The sequence below is a fragment of the Gadus chalcogrammus genome, chromosome 9 (genome assembly GCF_026213295.1).
Source record: "Gadus chalcogrammus isolate NIFS_2021 chromosome 9, NIFS_Gcha_1.0, whole genome shotgun sequence".
Classification (NCBI taxonomy): Eukaryota; Metazoa; Chordata; class Actinopteri; order Gadiformes; family Gadidae; genus Gadus; species Gadus chalcogrammus.
In genome coordinates, this window is record NC_079420.1 from 14,565,519 (window position 1) to 14,582,639 (window position 17,121).

General features: G+C 47.2%; 1 protein-coding gene across 1 annotated transcript in view; it reads right to left on the reverse strand.

Annotated features, from left to right (window-relative positions):
- btbd11b (BTB (POZ) domain containing 11b) overlaps positions 1 to 17,121 on the reverse strand; it is a 51,784-nt gene that overhangs the window by 5,035 nt on the left and 29,628 nt on the right. Inside the window, exons 3-11 of the mRNA XM_056599157.1 lie at positions 11,621 to 11,825; positions 8,000 to 8,152; positions 7,285 to 7,450; positions 6,772 to 6,861; positions 4,822 to 4,923; positions 3,727 to 3,820; positions 3,127 to 3,262; positions 2,466 to 2,689; positions 2,014 to 2,192 (exon numbers count right to left, since the gene is read on the reverse strand). Of these exons, the coding sequence (XP_056455132.1) occupies positions 2,014 to 2,192; positions 2,466 to 2,689; positions 3,127 to 3,262; positions 3,727 to 3,820; positions 4,822 to 4,923; positions 6,772 to 6,861; positions 7,285 to 7,450; positions 8,000 to 8,152; positions 11,621 to 11,825 (1,349 nt within the window). The remainder of the gene's footprint in view (positions 1 to 2,013; positions 2,193 to 2,465; positions 2,690 to 3,126; positions 3,263 to 3,726; positions 3,821 to 4,821; positions 4,924 to 6,771; positions 6,862 to 7,284; positions 7,451 to 7,999; positions 8,153 to 11,620; positions 11,826 to 17,121) is intronic.

Sequence of the window (17,121 nt, forward strand, 5' to 3'; positions counted from 1 at the left end):
CACACGCACACACACAGCCACAGAAACACATGAATACAAGCAGGCACGGGCGCACGCACACACACATACAGGCAGACAGACACACACCCAGGCAAACATATAACAAGCATGCATACGCACACACAAACACACACACACACACACACACACACACACACACACACACACACACACACACACACACACACACACACACACACACACACACACACACACACACACACATCAAAGCAGGCACACATACATGCACGCTCACACATACATGCACACACATGTACACGTACACACACACACGCACAAACACACAAATGCACACAAACGCAGAATAAATAAAGAAACGCAAAAATGATTTTCAGTACTCCCTCATTCCTGTGGCTTGTGTGGTTGTAAGTCAGCATGAGGTACAATAGGATCCAGCTAAATCACTGGCATACACCACTTCATATCCCTCCCCACACACACACACACTCAGGCTTGCAGCTGTCATTGATGCACAACACCCACTACATTTTTTGCCATCACGTACTCCATCCGGAAAGAGCCGACCAAATATGCAATCCCGCAGTATTCCTTCTTTATTTATCTCAGAGTCCTGGCTGTGCTGTGTGGGTCGACACATTGCATCACAGCAAAGCACTCCTCTTAATACATCCTCGGCATTCACGGAGGCCCAATCAAGTGGATGGATGGAGTCGTTTATCAAGTGCAGAATTAAATAAAAAACACACACAAACGCACACACACACACACACACACACAGAGTGATGGCTGAGCCTTTAGCTACATATTTATGAATGTGCAGGGATTGAAGTGGAAGTCTATGGCAGCAGTCTGAGGATAGAAGGATGACCTCTATTCTGAAGTTCTTGTGTCAGTGTTGTCCCTGAGGCCCCTAGGAGAGATGAGGGTCACTGGCCCCTCCATAGATCAGTCAAGACACAAACAGGGACTGACACCAAATGTAAGGGTTGTGTGATTGTCTACGTGGGTGTCTGGGTGTGCTTGCGTTTATGTGTGTGTATGTTTGTGTGGGTGCATCAGTGTGTGTGTGTTTGTGTGCGTGCATGTATGTATGTATGTATGTATGTATGTATGTATGTATGTATGTATGTATGTATGTATGTATGTATGTATGTATGTATGTATGTATGTATGTATGTGTGTGTGTGTGTGTGTGTGTGTGTGTGTGTGTGTGTGTGTGTGTGTGTGTGTGTGTGCACGTATGTGAGTGTGTGTGCACGTATGTGAGTGAGTGTGTGTGTGTGTGCACGTGTGTGTGTGTGTGTGTGTTTTTGTAGGTGTTTCTGTGTGTGCACGTATGTTTGTGTGTGTGTGTGTGTGTGTGTGTGTGTATGTGCACGTATGTGCGCGTGTGTGCAAGTATATGCGTGCGTGTGTGCGTGCGTGGGTATAAAACTCATTGAGCCCAGCAGAACTCAGCCAAGGCGTAGCAGACACATGATAGAATGGGGCCCAGCCAGCAGTGTTCGGTGTGTCCTCTCATCTCACCTATCCCAGCAATCAGCAGGGAGACTAATGAGGAGCAAGGGGGACCGGAAGACCAAGTGTGTCATAAATCACAACCATTTAGGCTTATTGCTCCGGACTATAGGAAGACGGAAAACTGTGGATTTGATAGCAGAAGTCGACCAAAACTTGGTGCAGAAGCAGAGACAGAAAGTCGGATGGGATGACATTCGCAGTGTATTGTTAAAACGCTACGTTGCCACATATAACTCCAGACTGATTGAGATAGTTGAGAAAGCAATTAGGGGATAATTGCGACAGCACACAACTGTACCTGGCGACGATGTGAAGGATGATTTACTGATTATTATTCTTATTCCATTCTCTATGATTTACTAGACACCTCCCCCCCACCGAAATGATCTACAATGAATCCGGACACACGTCGTGGTAAAGCACGAGGAACACACACCCTTGAACACACACCCTTAACCTCATCCCCATCCTTCCCCGCGCTCCCCCACTAAAATCCCGGTGCATCAGTACCTTGCTGGCTCGGAGGATCTGGAACATGAGGGGCATGCCGTGGGTGATGAGCTCCATGGTGTACTCCTCCTCCTCGATGCAGCAGAACTCCTTCAGCAGGCCCTGGATCAGCGGCCGGCGGTGCTGTAGGAAGCAGGTCCGCAGGGACTCCAGCCAGGTGTGCAGCGTCCAGGGGACTCCTGGGGAAGGTGGTGGCAGAAGGCTAGACCGACGGGACAAGTCTCTCCCGTCACCCTGGGTTCTTTGTCCTAATTCTATTTTTACACGCTTGACATAGCTCATAGCTCAAGGAAAACCAGGCTTTGTACTTCAATCCAATTCTGTGTGTATTTCTTTGTAGTGCTTCCATATTTCAATTCATTCTGTGATTGACATTGAACCTTACACTTAAGTGATGGATTGCACAGTCTACATAAAGGCCTGAAAAACCGGCTGGTGTGTTCCATACTGACCGAGGCTGCGTATGTCTATGGTGATGTCCACATGCCCGTGTTCAGAGCTGTGGTACATGGCCTCCTTCAAGGCCTTGAGCTTGGCCTTGCCAGTCCGGATCAGGTCCATCTGGGATGCTGTTTTTGCTTCCAGCTCGGACCCTTCGGCCAAGATCTCCTCCAGGGAGAGAACGTCCGCCTTCCCCCCCTTCTCGGTCTGAGAGAGCAGCTTACGGAACACATTCCTGGGGAACCACCACACACCAGCCACCGAAAGGAGCACACATGAAGGCCCTGTTGGCTGGATGGTTTCAAAGTAAATTCAAAAACCAAATTTGTATGCACTGTTGAGAACACAGATTTAGTGATGCACAGCTATGTTTGTGTCTATTTATGTGTGCGTGTGTGTGCGTGTGCATGTGTGTGTGTGTGTGTGTGTTGTGTGCACGTGTTGTGCGCACGTGTGTGTGTGTGTGTGTGTGTGTGTGTGTGTGTGTGTGTGTGTGTGTGTGTGTGTGTGTGTGTGTGTGTGTGTGTGTGTGTGTGTGCGTGTGTATGTGGGTGTGTGTGCATTTGTGCGCGTGTGTGTGTGTGTGTGTGTGTGTGTGTGTGTGTGTGTGTGTGTGTGTGTGTGTGTGTGTGTGTGTGTGTGTGTGTGTGTGTGTGTGTGTGTGTGTCTAACCTGTGTCCATGTGCGGCGGCCAGACTGTAGGAGTTCATGTCTCCCTGGGGGGCCGAGGAGATGCCGTTGCGGTACATGGTGCCCACCATGGGGTCGGCCCCCCGCTCCATCAGCAGGCTCACCAGCTCAAAGTTACCTGGGGGGGGGGGGGGGGGGGGGGGGGGGGGGGGGGGGGGGGGAGGGGGCTACAATGAGCGGGCAGCCGCAGTGAAGCACCTTCCTAGAGTAGGCCTACAGGTAGACGCGCAGACAGGGTGGATGAACCCACAACCTTTCACCGGCGGTGCCTGAACACTAGATCGCCCCGCACTGCTGGGACTAGAGCGCTGCTTAATCACACAACCAGTGGAAACGTTGGAGAAGGTTCTACAGAGATTTGGCCTCAAGAGTGCTTGAGTCAAAAATATAAAGTCAAGACAAGAGGAAAGACAAGGCGACATAACCGAGTGCGAACGTCTCATCGTTCTCATAGCACGAATTGCACGTGTCGTGTTGTATTCTCGTGGTTGGTATTGTCAGGAGAAAGACGGATCTCCCTAAAGCCGGTCGTCCAGCCAGCTGTGGTGGAGGTCAGAGGTCTCTTATGCTGCTGTGTCGTACCCGCCGCCGCGGCTAGCTGCAGCGGCGTCTCCGTGTAGTTCTCCATCCTGTCCTGCAGGGAGCCCTCGACGCTGGCCTTGGCATCCAATAACAGCTGTACGATTAGGCGAGGGAAGGGGGGAGGGAAGGGGGGGACGGGAGGGGGAGAGGGAGGGAAGGAGGGTGGGAGGGTAAAATAGTTGGTGACGGTGTAATCATATTCACCACATGGATCACCATTAGCTAAAAGACAGTTTTACATTGGATTCTAGATGAATGATATTCAATTGAAAGCTCATCTCTCTAACAGACGCCACCCTTAAATCACAGTGAGCAATCTTCCCACAACTAGGCCGTAAAGTATGTGAACATAGTGTCTCCAGCAGGGTCTGGGACTAAACGTCTAGCGGTCCAAATAGAGTAAATTAAGTTTCAATCTGATCTAAATCTAAGTGACTAAGTACCTTTGACTCAAGATATAGAAAGGCCTCTGTTTCTGTTTCTACTCCTGCTTTCAAACTCTTTCAATCTGAACCAGATTCAAACTGACAACAGGGTCCATTTAGAATGTAAAGATTTGACATTGCTAGCGGAGGGAACATTTAGTGAGTAAACCAAACACGTTAAAACAGGTTCAATATTCATTAGACTGCAATCTAGCCACTTTCAGCAAATCCAATGTTCCCTGGACCATTAGCACGATTGACTTTTCAAAGGCCTAGCAGGGCACGGAAGGCCTTTGATAATTGTCTTCCCCCCCCGAAACGCGTGCATAAATGAACATCCCTCAGAACCAATGGCTCAACAGATGGAAGATAAAGGATGATGAATGAGCGGTCAACGCAAAAAAAATGCTCATGAATTATGGGAGACAAAAAACAATACATACAGGTTGAAATCTCATTTACGACATCCACATTATGATCATCATATCCCCCCCCCCCCCCCCCCCCCCGCATACCTTTAACTAAATGAGGTGACAGTGATGAATGACAACACATAAAGACATGGAACAGGTCACTGGACTACAGGGTGTGACAAGCTGAGCGAGCGAGAGAGCGAGAGAGAGAGAGACAGAGAGACAGAGAGACAGAGAGAGACAGGAGTGGTCACTACCTGCACCACGGGCACATGTCCGTGTAACACAGCGAAGGTAAGGGGCGTCGCCTGCCGGGTTTCGGGATAGACTGAGGGGTACCTGTGGGCGGAGTTTGGAACCTGGGAAAAGTGATACAGGTGGGGAGGAGGCAGGGCAGCAGGTGGGGGGGGGGGGGGGGGGGGTGGGGGGGGGGGGGGGGGCGATTGGGTCAAGGCGTGTGGGGGCGGATGGTGTGCGACAAGGTGTGTCAAGGAAGTGGCGGGAGACAAGGTCAGGGAGAGAGAGAGAGAGAGAGAGGGAGAGAGGGAGAGAGGGAGAGAGAGAGAGAGAGAGAGAGAGAGAGAAAACAATGAGGGCGTTAACACAAGTAACCACACAGTGCAGCGCAGAGAGGTAGGCTCGGGGGGGCAGCTCTCTCTACAGGAGTGCGGGGGTAATTAGCTGGGAGCCCCCTGGGGGCCCCTGTCCTGGGTGACACGCTGTCACCGGGGTTAGCCGACTAATGAACACCACCGATTGATCCGTCTGGGTCGCTTGTTACGTCTCTCCTCGGTCCACTTCCTCTCGGAGAGTTCCGCCGATGTGTGTTCGCAAAGCGAACACACATCGTGTGTGTGTCTGTGTGTGTGTGAGTGTGAGTGTGAGTGTGAGTGTGAGTGTGAGTGTGAGTGTGTGTGTGTGTGTGTGTGTGTGTGTAGGACTGACAGAGGGCTGACCTCTCGTTGTTAGACTACCACACCCCTGCAGGTGTTGTGTCAGGAGGCATGAGGGGACTCGAAATGAGCACAAGGGTGGCCTTTGAAAAAGTTGAAATGAGGAAGACGATGATGACGGGAGACACAGAGACGAACAGGAGGCACAGAGAAAGCACATCGAAGACACGTTTATGTTGACCGCCGCGGGGGTCTTTTCACAGGAGCACTGTGAACCACCCACAGACGGAGGTATGGGAAAAATAGGTGTGAGGCGCTGTGAAAGCACCACTGCGCTGTTCAATGGAAATGATTCATGCAATGCTGCCGTTGGTCTCTATTCTGTTGGAAATGAGGCTGAATGAAGCCATCGTGGGGAGAGGACTTTGTGCTTTGGTAATATGTAGTGAAGCTGGTGCTATATTCATTGTTTTACAGAAATATAAACCATGTTGTAGAATCCAGTTTGGCTGACACAAAATCAAAAAATAAGGGTAAAATGTAATGGGTTGAATGATTAACTGTTAATTAGTTGCAATCATTGATACATTATTAAATAGTGTTAGGGTTAACCCAAACCCTTTTAAATAATGTATAAATGAGTGCCTTAGTTCAAATGAGCACCATTATTCAACATGAACACCATTAGTAAATGATTACTAGACCTGTTGTTTAACTGTTAACTGTTATTTAACTGTCAGTTAATTGTTAGCTAATGCCTATTTTCTAATTTACAACTAATGTTAATTAAAGATTCAATATTTGCCCTTATTTCAGAGTTTTACCCCAAAAATAAGGAATAAGCAGCCGAGGTCATTTTAGTTCATTTTATACTAATCCTCTGGATACTTTTTTTGAAGAAAAAGTAAAGTTTGTGTCATCAATGTATCACCAAAATGATTAACTTTGTGCTGTTTCTCATACCACTGCACAACCCCTGAGGCATTAGGAGGCAAACTCTTAATGATACTCATTCATTATACAGCACAACACGGCATTAGCAAGCAGGCTAATTGGAACCACTGTGCCCACAACTTGATGTAAACGATGATGATGGCTTGGCTCCCATACCCATAACATGTTGTATTAAAGCATTTCTAACTTCTATCAATTACCCAGCTGCTGGTTCACTTCAACCCCCTGTTTTACTATTATTATTTAATTTGAATTAATTTAAACAGTTCAGTCCCATGAGAGACTTGGCAATAGGTGTGGTATTAAACATCTTTAATGTCCTGCATCAGAGGGGGGATGTATGGGGTGATAGGAACTGACCTCACTGTGGATATCAGCTCCAGCATCCAGAAGCATCTGGACCATGGCCTCGTCTCCACGGACACACGCGTACATCAGAGGGGTCATCCCCTAGAGAACACCCCCACGCAGGACGGGGACAGGATTAAAACAGTTAGAATACTGCTGGGACTTTCCCCACCTCCTCCTGCTCATGATAGCATGAAGCCCCTTCATTCAATTCAAGGCTGCAAAATGCTAAATGAAAATATAAAAGTGATGAATGCGATGAAGAAAATATTAATAATTAAAATAATTTGAAATACAACCAAGAGGGGCAACCTTGCCATGAATATTTAGCTTGTTATTTTCACATATATCCCCATTTGACACCATCTGCAAATCAAAGGATGCCAGGATCAGCCTTCAGGATGCCAGGTTTATGCCTCTGGTCGGGCATCAGACCGTGTGAGTGTGTACAGCGCAAGTGCCTATCTAGAGTGTATATCTGCGTCGTAAAACCAACATATCTCAGTGTCTGTGTGTGTCTCTCACCTGCTCGCTCATGGTGTTGATGCCATCCGGTCCGAGCAGGTTCACCGCTTGCTTCACCAGGTCCGTGCGTCCGCAGTTGAGCATCCGGAAGCCCAGGTCCTGGAGGAATTTGGCCTCGGTGGACGTGGCGTCCAGTTTCCGCGACGCGCAGAAACAGTCGTCGGTCCTAGAAGGGAGAACGGAGCGTGCGGGGAAACACTTTTCTCATTGGACGTCGGCTATCGCGATGCATTTAGTGTTTTCCCTGAATGACATTCTTCCTGTTTCAGACCCTTTTTCCGAGGTGTCATCGTAGGACAAACAGAGGTGTCGCTCATTACACTAATAATGGCTCTTATGAGTTTTATGTACCAGGGCAGTAGGCTTTTCTTAGCTAGTTTAATCGACCACCTGTGGCTGTGTAAAAAGAGAAGCTGACCCTTAATTCATATGATGACCCACACCTGCATTTATCCTACGATGACGCCTCTGTGAAAAAGGTCAATGACTAATGGATATATTTTATATTCAAATCCAGGTTTTCGTTTTTTTGTTTTTTTTTTGCACGTGAACAGGGCACGTGCACTTCTGCATGTGGCACCCTGTTGAAGGGGCGCACTCTGCGGCTCGTGTGTGTGTGCTGCCTATGTGCCTATGCCTCATGTGTTCATGACGAGCAGCACCGTTAGCATTAGCGTTAGCATGAGCAGCAGCGCTACGTCCTGTGTGTGCTTACTTGAGCTGGCGCGGTTCGCAGTCCACCCCGGCCAGCAGCAGCCGAGCCGCCTGCCGCACGTCATCGCTGTCCACGGAGAAGCTGCGGCGGTGCGCGCTGTGGGCCACGGCCACCCGCAGCCACTCCATCAGCGGGGGCAGCACCGCGAACGGCCTGCGTGGGGAGACAGAGGGGCACGGTGCGTGGTGAAACGGCAGAAAAGGACCCCTGCTCATTTATAGAGCGCTATTACTGACCTGTGGCCCCCACTCAAAGCACTTCACAATGGCCCCCCCCCCCCCCCCCCCGTTCACCCATTCATACACACCGACGGCAGTGTCTACCATGCAGCGCGGTTGGGGTTCAGTGCCTTGCTCAGGGACGCCTCGACACTTGGGAGGAAGTGCCCCGGGATCGAACCTGCACAACCTTCAAGAAGGTAGGAGGTGCGTTGTGTGATCTCTCTCTCTCTCTCTCTCTCTCTCTCTCTCTCTCTCTCTCTCTCTCTCTCTCTCTCTCTCTCTCTCTCTCTCTCTCTCTCTCTCTCTCTCTCTCTCTCTCTCTCTCTCTCTCTCTCTCTCTCTCTCTCTCTCTCCTGCTGAATGAATGAACAGCAGCGCTGCACCGTAATGCTCTAGGGCAGCGGAGAAAGGGAACCCCCTTGTCAACACCCCCTCCTATCCCCACCCCACTCCCATCTCAACCCTCTCCTCTCCCCCACCACCCCCCCACCCCTGTCATCAAGCGCCCCTGTGCCCCTAAGTGCAAGAATTTGCATGTTATGCTCATGCTGTCATCTAGTTAAGTGGTTATTTGCTGGCAGCGCGTCAGGCCCTTCAAGAGGCACACACGTAGGAAATGATGATAATGATGACGCAGAGGTTAGCGAGGGACACTCAGCCAGCGCTGTGTCTAGGGCACAACAACAAAACAAGGCGACTCCTAACCTGTGAAGGCTGTGTGTTCACTAACATATTGTAGATGTTTGGCTTGTAGATTGAGTGTAAAACAGTGCTTTTTATAGAATTTCTGTTTGAATCGGGACATTATAAATGGACCATCACAAACCAATTTACAAAAATCAATCAAGTGTTATTATATATCCGTACATTTGGGGAAATAGATACACAAAAGACAAAACAGCACCGACACTGAAATTTTGAATGGCCTATAGAATTTATAAGTCTTAGACAAAGAGCTCTAAAGAGCTCTACAGCTCTATAGAAGCTCTCGGATCTATAGATCTTAGCACTCAAATGAAGTCTGGAAGTGCAGCAGCAGAAAAGCGGCTTCACCGTCCTTGACATGTGCTCTGCCCATATCTGTCAATCACTATCAAGTTCACCATCAACATCCTTCACCGCCTATAGGAAAAGCCTTGCTCCTTGAATAACCCTCAGTTTCATCAGCCAGGGAAAGCTGCTTTCATTTCCCTCTCTTCTTCTTCTCTCTCTCTCTCTTCTCAGTTGAGGAAAGGATGGAAACGCTGTGACCGAGAGCCAGGGTGATGTCATGGGTTCAGCGGGCTTTATTAAAGTGGGACCCGGCGTCTAATCAAGGCTCATGGAACATATGAAGGAGAGGCATTGCGTGGCTCCACGAGTGAAACCTGCCCTCAACCCGACTGCTTTATAAGCTCTGGGGTTCACACAGTGTTCTCAAGAATTTATGGATATTGCTCTGCTAAAACGATGATGAGGAAGATGATGAGGCTTATGATGATGATGATGAAAAAGGGTCAAATGTATGCGCACACATATTGTTAGCCTCATAGCATAATTGCCTAAGTCATATTTTCGGGTTTATCTTGTATTTGGCGTCAAAAATGCCTGAGGTAAATAGCTGACTAAGGCAGATAGTGATTATGGAATGTTAAAAACACTGTGATTGGCTTAGGATATAGCACAATGAGGCACAGTGAATCAGCAGTGGTAGGAGAGTACAGTTATGCTAGATATCACAATTTGGCCAAAATATTACTTTATATATTTTTTATCGTGTGCATATATCGGGAGCACCAAAAGTGAATGCAAACCCTGACACTGGCAGTGATGAAGGCACTTTGAGTTTGACGGTGTGCATGAAAGCTAAATAATGGGGGGGGGGGGGGGGGGGCTTGGATTTCCAAACGGAGAAACTACTTTGACTTGTAGAGCTGTGAGACCCATTTACCAGATAACTGGTCTGCAGTCACACCGCACTGCCCAGCCTCAGCTGTCAGCTCTTCCGTCATTCGACAAAGACTAGGGGGAAAGGGGCGGGCGGCGGGGGGGGGGAGTGACCGAGCAGTAGGAAATATTGAAAACGAAATTCATGAATGCATGGTGAGCACATTGTCCCACCGAGAAAATAAAAAGGCTGAGAGGAAAAATTCCCCAGCATAATAACGTTGAAGGGTCCTTCATTAATGCTGCTGTAAGATATAAGAGCTGAGAGCAGGAAAGATCTGGGAGCAGGAAAGAAGAGATTTTGTAAATAAACAACAACCAAAAAACATCCCCTCCTTCTCTGCTCCCCCCCTCGCTATAATTATCCTGCCATTGAACACTGTTCCAATCATGCACCAGCGAATGACAGGAAATATGGATTCCCCAAGCCGATCGGGGAAGAGATGCCCTGATTGGTCAGAAATGAGCTGGGCGTATTCTAAAGTCTAAATGGTCACATCAAGAGGCAGACGCACAGTCGAACCAGAGCAGATATTCTCCAGCGCACTCAACCCAGAAACAGCTGATAGATGGCTTTGCCATTTCAAACAAATTGAGCTCTAATTTTAGTTCTCCAATCTTACCTAAAGCACTTTAACCGTAGGAAATATGAAAATATAAAACAAAATATAATGTCTACCCCGTGATAAAGTACATTAAATAACATATATTCATGGCAGCACAGAGACCCGGCTATAGACCCAGCAGATCCCTATAGAGGCATTTACTCATGTGTGCTCAGATCCAGATCTGTAGCTGGAGGCTGACAATGACCATCTGTACCATCCGTGGCACCAGCGATCAATAGATAGCGCCCACGTGGCTGTACAGACCTATCCCCAACAGGTCGCCTGCTGCTCTCACAGTGCATCCACTCCTGGATGGGCCCTTTAAAACAGGGCTGATAAGAGTGACTCCTGACCCATGTGACCATATGTCGTGTTGTGGTCACATGGGTCAGATCCCGGTGCCATGTGAGTGTGACGATTGGAACCTTTATTCTCCATGCAGAGGGAAGAGAGAAAGAAAGCGCTTGAGAGGGAGAGAGAGAGAGAGAGAGAGAGAGAGAGAGAGAGAGAGAGAGAGAGAGAGAGAGAGAGAGAGAGAGAGAGAGAGAGAGAGAGAGAGAGAGAGAGAGAGAGAGAGAGATCAAACTGCCTTTGGAATGTAAGTCTATTCATACATAAATGTATGTCTATTCATTAAACAATAATGTGCTAGATTTATAAAGAAAATAACTAGTTTTGACAAGTCAGCAGAGGCAACCCTTTCTAAAACATCCAGAGAATAGACCTTCACTCAGCTGTGTGCTCTTCCACCCTTCCCCCTTTCTGGCTGTCCGTGGGCTCCTGATTGTGAACGCGGCGGTGGTGGTGGTGGGGGTCAGCCTCCCGGGGCCCTTGAAGAAAAGGCATCAGAAGTGTGTTCTCCTCACCTCTCTGCGTGCAGGCTGACCCTGGAGGGCTCCACGTTGGGGTTCTCCCACTCCATCTGGGGGCAGTGCATGAAGTAGCACAGGGTGTAGATGGACTCCGGGGCCCAGTGGACGGCGCAGGGCTTCTGGTGGACCGGCGTGCCGTTGCTGATGTTCTTAATGTGTAGTGGCAGGAGGTACTGCATGGCCCGGGACACCAGGTCACCTGGAAACAAACACACACACACACACACACACACACACACACACACACACACAAATACACACACACACACACGTTTATATGCAGATGGATGTGTTACGCACAAAAAACACACAGATACAAACAAACACATACACATACACAGTCACACAAGCACACACACACAAGCACACACACATGCACACACAGTCACACGTTTTTATACAGATGGATGTTTTGAGAACAAAAAACACTAAGTCCCCACACACACTGAACACACAATCAGACTCACTCGTTTCAAGAACATGTCGGTAGAATAATAACCACATTTTTATTCTAAAAGCCCTGCCTTTCAGAAAGGAGCAGAGGGTTTCCATTCACTGCAGGAAACACAAGCACCCATCGACGCGCACAGCACACACACACACACACACACACACACACACACACACACACACACACACACACACACACACACACACACACACACACACACACACACACACACACACACACACACACACACACACACACACACACACAGAGGCACCCAAAAGTTCAGTGGTCTTTGTTCACTGTTAACTGGGAAGTAGTAGTAGTAACCATGGCCATAAAAAAATGATACGGATGCAACGTTGTTTTTCTTCGTATAATTCTCGACTGCTTTATACCAGAAAGGAATGGTTTTGGATGGTAAGGGATTTTAATATGCTCATGATAGATTTCTGGAAGGTAAACCATTTTGTAGGAGTGTGTTTACATTAGTGTTAGACAGATGGCCTTTTAGTAGAAATAAATGTTGGACGTAGAATTACTTTTCCAACCCCTTTCCCATTGAAACGGCAGCTTATTCTAGAAAAGGGTATAATGTGTAGCAGATGAATAGCCAACTATGATTACCTAATAAATAACTCCGTCTGATAGTCAAATCCCATGTCAAATGTTGGCAAATGTCTGTTCTCTAATTTTCCCTTCCAAACCAACTGTGCCTCTGCAACATGTCTGAAGGAAGTTGAAAGAACAAGTTTATATCGTGCCACTCCACAAAAACCTGCAATAAAATAAATAACACGATAAAACTGCCTTGTCGAGTCTAAATTAACTATTTCCCGTGAACATATTGAGCACATTCAAAGTGCTCCGACAACCAAATGGCTGCTTCAGCAAACACAAAGGTTCGGTGTTATAATAGTGTCGACACACCCCACTGAGGTCCCATTCAGCCTAAACACTAATACCATGACAGCAAATCAAATAGGCCTGGAGAAAAACACACAATGCAGCCCTCCGTCTTTAGGCTGCCCTTGAAACAGCGGTGGCATGCTTATGAGGACACACAGCGAAATGTGTAATGACATCATATAATATAATGCGATGACACACACTCCACAGAAAAGCGTCCCAGCTTGCAATTTATAACAGCAACTTGTTTTATTCCCCCTCTTGCTTTTTCCCTTCATCTCGCTTCACGCACACGCTCCACGTCTTCCTTATCTATCTCAGAACCCACTAGGGACCACAGCGCGGGATCCCTGAAACGTGCCTTCCTCATGCGGTAATTAGAGGGTGAGATGGAGAGCTCAGAGGCATTGCCAGCAACAGCTTTTCCTCATATTTCATCTCAAATGAGTCCCTGGGATGGCTGGGCAGAAAGCAGCAACGAGTGGGTTGATGTGGGGCTGACTGCTGGTGGGGGCTTCGGTGGGAGCTGGGAGCTGAGGGCTGTGGGGCTAATCTGCGACGTTGAAAAAGCACAACTCTCCACGTACCTCTGCCGAGTTATAAGCAGCTGACACACAATTATTTACTCTTCTAGTTTTATGCTACTGAAGCCAGAATGACATTTGGTGGTCTTGAGCGATACTTAGTGCCAGCGAGGTCTCCGTGGCATAAAATGGAGACCACTCCGAAGGGTGTACAAGTAGTACAAGTTGAAAGAAAAAAGAGGTGCACTTAAAAGGGAGTGAAAAAAAAAGGAAGAAGTGAATCGCTTTTTCATTAACGAACGAACACCTGGAAATCAATATCCAATCCCAGTTAATTAAAGCCTGAAAGGATCTGAGCCCCAAACACCACGGGGTTGGTTCCTTTTTAAGAATCCAATGTTGTTGAACGTTATATTTCTTCAGTGCTTTAGAAAGCCGCAGTAGTCATAACACGCGGGTTAAGAATCGGAGCGCGTGCACAAAGCCCTTCTTGGGCAGCATACTGCCGACGCTTGACAGGGGCGATTTTACTAAAAGCTTTCATACCAGCCTTCGATGGGCCCTGTCGCTGGTCAAACAGCCCGGCAGGGCTCTTCTACCAGGCTGAATGGGATGGCTGATTAACACACACTGGGTACGAGACAAGCAAGCGGGCTGCAGTCCAGTATTTGCCCAGGCAATCAATTCACATTCCTTATGGGGCAATTCCGTTGTGTCTTTCATATGTATGCATCTAATCACACCACACACACACACTTTCCTTTGGGCACCGATGAATGTACACCGGCTGCATTGTGCACTGGCTTTGCAGTTGCCATCATCATTGCTGCTGTGTTTCAATTTTTTCCTGCTATACAGCCATGAACATGTTTAATGGCCCCTCGCGGCCATTCTGACTCAACAAGACGTCAGGCTATTCATAGCGCTATTAGCTTTCTCTCCGTTTGGGTAGAGAGACAGAGCCTTTAGCCACCAAGTAGCAGTACCAGGCCACATGAAAATCAGACAATACCCATATTATAAGTGGGCAGTGCAAATGTCAGTTCGCAAATGAGGGCTCAAAGATTCGGTCCTTTGTGTAACATATCTGTTTGACATCTGAAACATCCAGGAAACATGAAGTCTTTAACAACACTATGACCTAGACTTGCCCTATCTAACCTTGAAGGGACATGCACTGACTTAAAGGGGCAGTGTTTAGAATTAAGCGGCATCTAGAAAAAACAGAAATTGGAGAAATTGACTATTATGTTCATTAGTATGTTTAAATTAGTGTATAATCAGATGGAAATAAGAATCATTGTGTTTTTGTGAGCTTAGGAGAAACCCTTTATTTCCCAATCATAATCACTTATTTGTAGGCTATTATCTCTAGTTTTAGAGACTTAATAATTAAATACAATTGATATATATATATATATCAAGGGACCTCATCACGTGGGGTTACTCTAGGCGGTCCTAGACGATGACATCATTATGGAAGCGCCGTAGCTTCTCATACGTCATTGGAAAGGGAGGGGTGAGGGGGGGTGGGGGTAATGAGGTACAACCTCATCACTAGATGCGACTTAATCCTACACAGTACCCCTCTAAAACATACAATATATAAGCAACTTAATATTTATGACATAAACTGACTTGATACATACAAGAAAAAAACTGACTTAATACATACAATACAATTAGTGAGGTAATACATAAACAGACTTAATACATGCAATACATCAAATAACTTTGAAATGACTTAATACAATATATAAGCGAAGCGTCTTATTATATACAAGGCACCAGTGGCTTCATGATTTTGTGACTATTTCCACCAACTAGTGACACATTTAGGTGGGAGAGACGGGAACACAGTTTGAAGCAATCCTTCAACACACCCCCTCTTAGACCACATTATCCTCCCAACAGCCTCACAAGAGCAGATACAATGTGGGCTGAAGGATCAGTCAAGGCTGGACGACTCGCCTGCCCCAATACATGGGTTATTTAGCTCAATAAGATAATGTTTATGGTACCATAGGAAACTTTCAATACATTCATTGAATTTCTGACTAATTAAAGTAAAAGGTATAGCACTCTTCTAATCGAGTCTTACCAACATCGCAGACAGACACACAACAACATACACACGCACACACACACACACACACACACACACACACACACACACACACACACACACACACACAAAACCACACACACACACACACACACACACACACACACACACACACACACACACACACACACACACACACACACACACACACACACACACACACACACACACACACACACACACACACACACACATCATCATCATACATAAGGGCAGGATGCTAAACAGTTTAAGCCTCTCAGCTATGGGTGTTACCACTTGAAGGGCTGAATAGGCTAGCTGCTATTTATAACTTAAGACAGTCTTAATGGTTCTGGAGGAAACGTGTATTATTCAACCCGTCTTCCAGGAGCGCTGGGCAGCCACTGGGCAGGGCCCAGGGGGACAGCTCCAGGTCTAATGGATTCGGTCTCCGAAGCCCTGTGGCGTAAACAAACAAAACAACACTACAGAAGGTAGCCAGGTATTACCCTCAATAATAAGAAAACAATGAAATCCTCCCAATGCACTCCCTACGTTTCCTCGGCTTTGGGTCATCCATCCATTTAGATTCAACCTTTCAAAACAATCTCAATGTGACAGAAGTTAGCCAAAGCATGACTCTCAGGCCCAATCCCATTTCTACCCCTTCCCCCTTCCCCTTACCCCTCTCCCTTGCTTTGAAGGGGTAAGGGGAAGGCGTAAGGGGTAGAAATGGGTTTGGGCCTCAATATGTGCCTCAGATGAAGTCCTTGAGATGCATTAGTCCCTCCCTCAACATTTCTTCTGCTTCCATCCGCTCATGCATTTACATGGTGCGTCACCATCGACTGACTTTAAAGTCCATGTTCTTTGAAGGTAAGAAGGTAGAGACATCCATTCCCCTGTTGCCCCGTCATGAATAACAATCTGCTCCCAGTGCTTGTCTGTGATGCAGCCTTGTGCCAAAGCCGTTCTCATTTTAAAAACGGCTCTCATCCCAAAATGACCTGAGAGGCACCAGCCCACTGGATTGCCTTCCAACAGTACATTTAAAACACAGTTTTCATCAGACAACCGGAGACTGGGGAAGACAGAGACGGTGAGGGAGGAGGAGGAGAGATTGGAGAGGCAATTGTGGCGTGTTGATGGGTAATAGGAGGGCTCGTGTTGGGTTTGGGTGTAAAACCACCACTGAATATAATGATTTTGCATGAAACCAATGCTTATGAGTCTTTATGTGCACTTTGAAGTGTACATAAAGACCCCATGTGAATTGAATTAAATACAGGGGTTTGTTGAAGGAGCGTACTAACACTAAAAAGAGGACATGAGTTTGTGGTTGACCTTGTGACCAGTTACTGATAAATACATCCGGCTCAGGCTAGAGATTTACATAATGGGGCTGCTTGAAAAGTGACATATTTGGTATCCTATTACCATTGACAGCTCTATAAAGAGATTCAGTTTGAAGCGGTTGCATATGGAATTACATAAACCTCTCTACTGGTATAGATCCTGGCTCACCAGC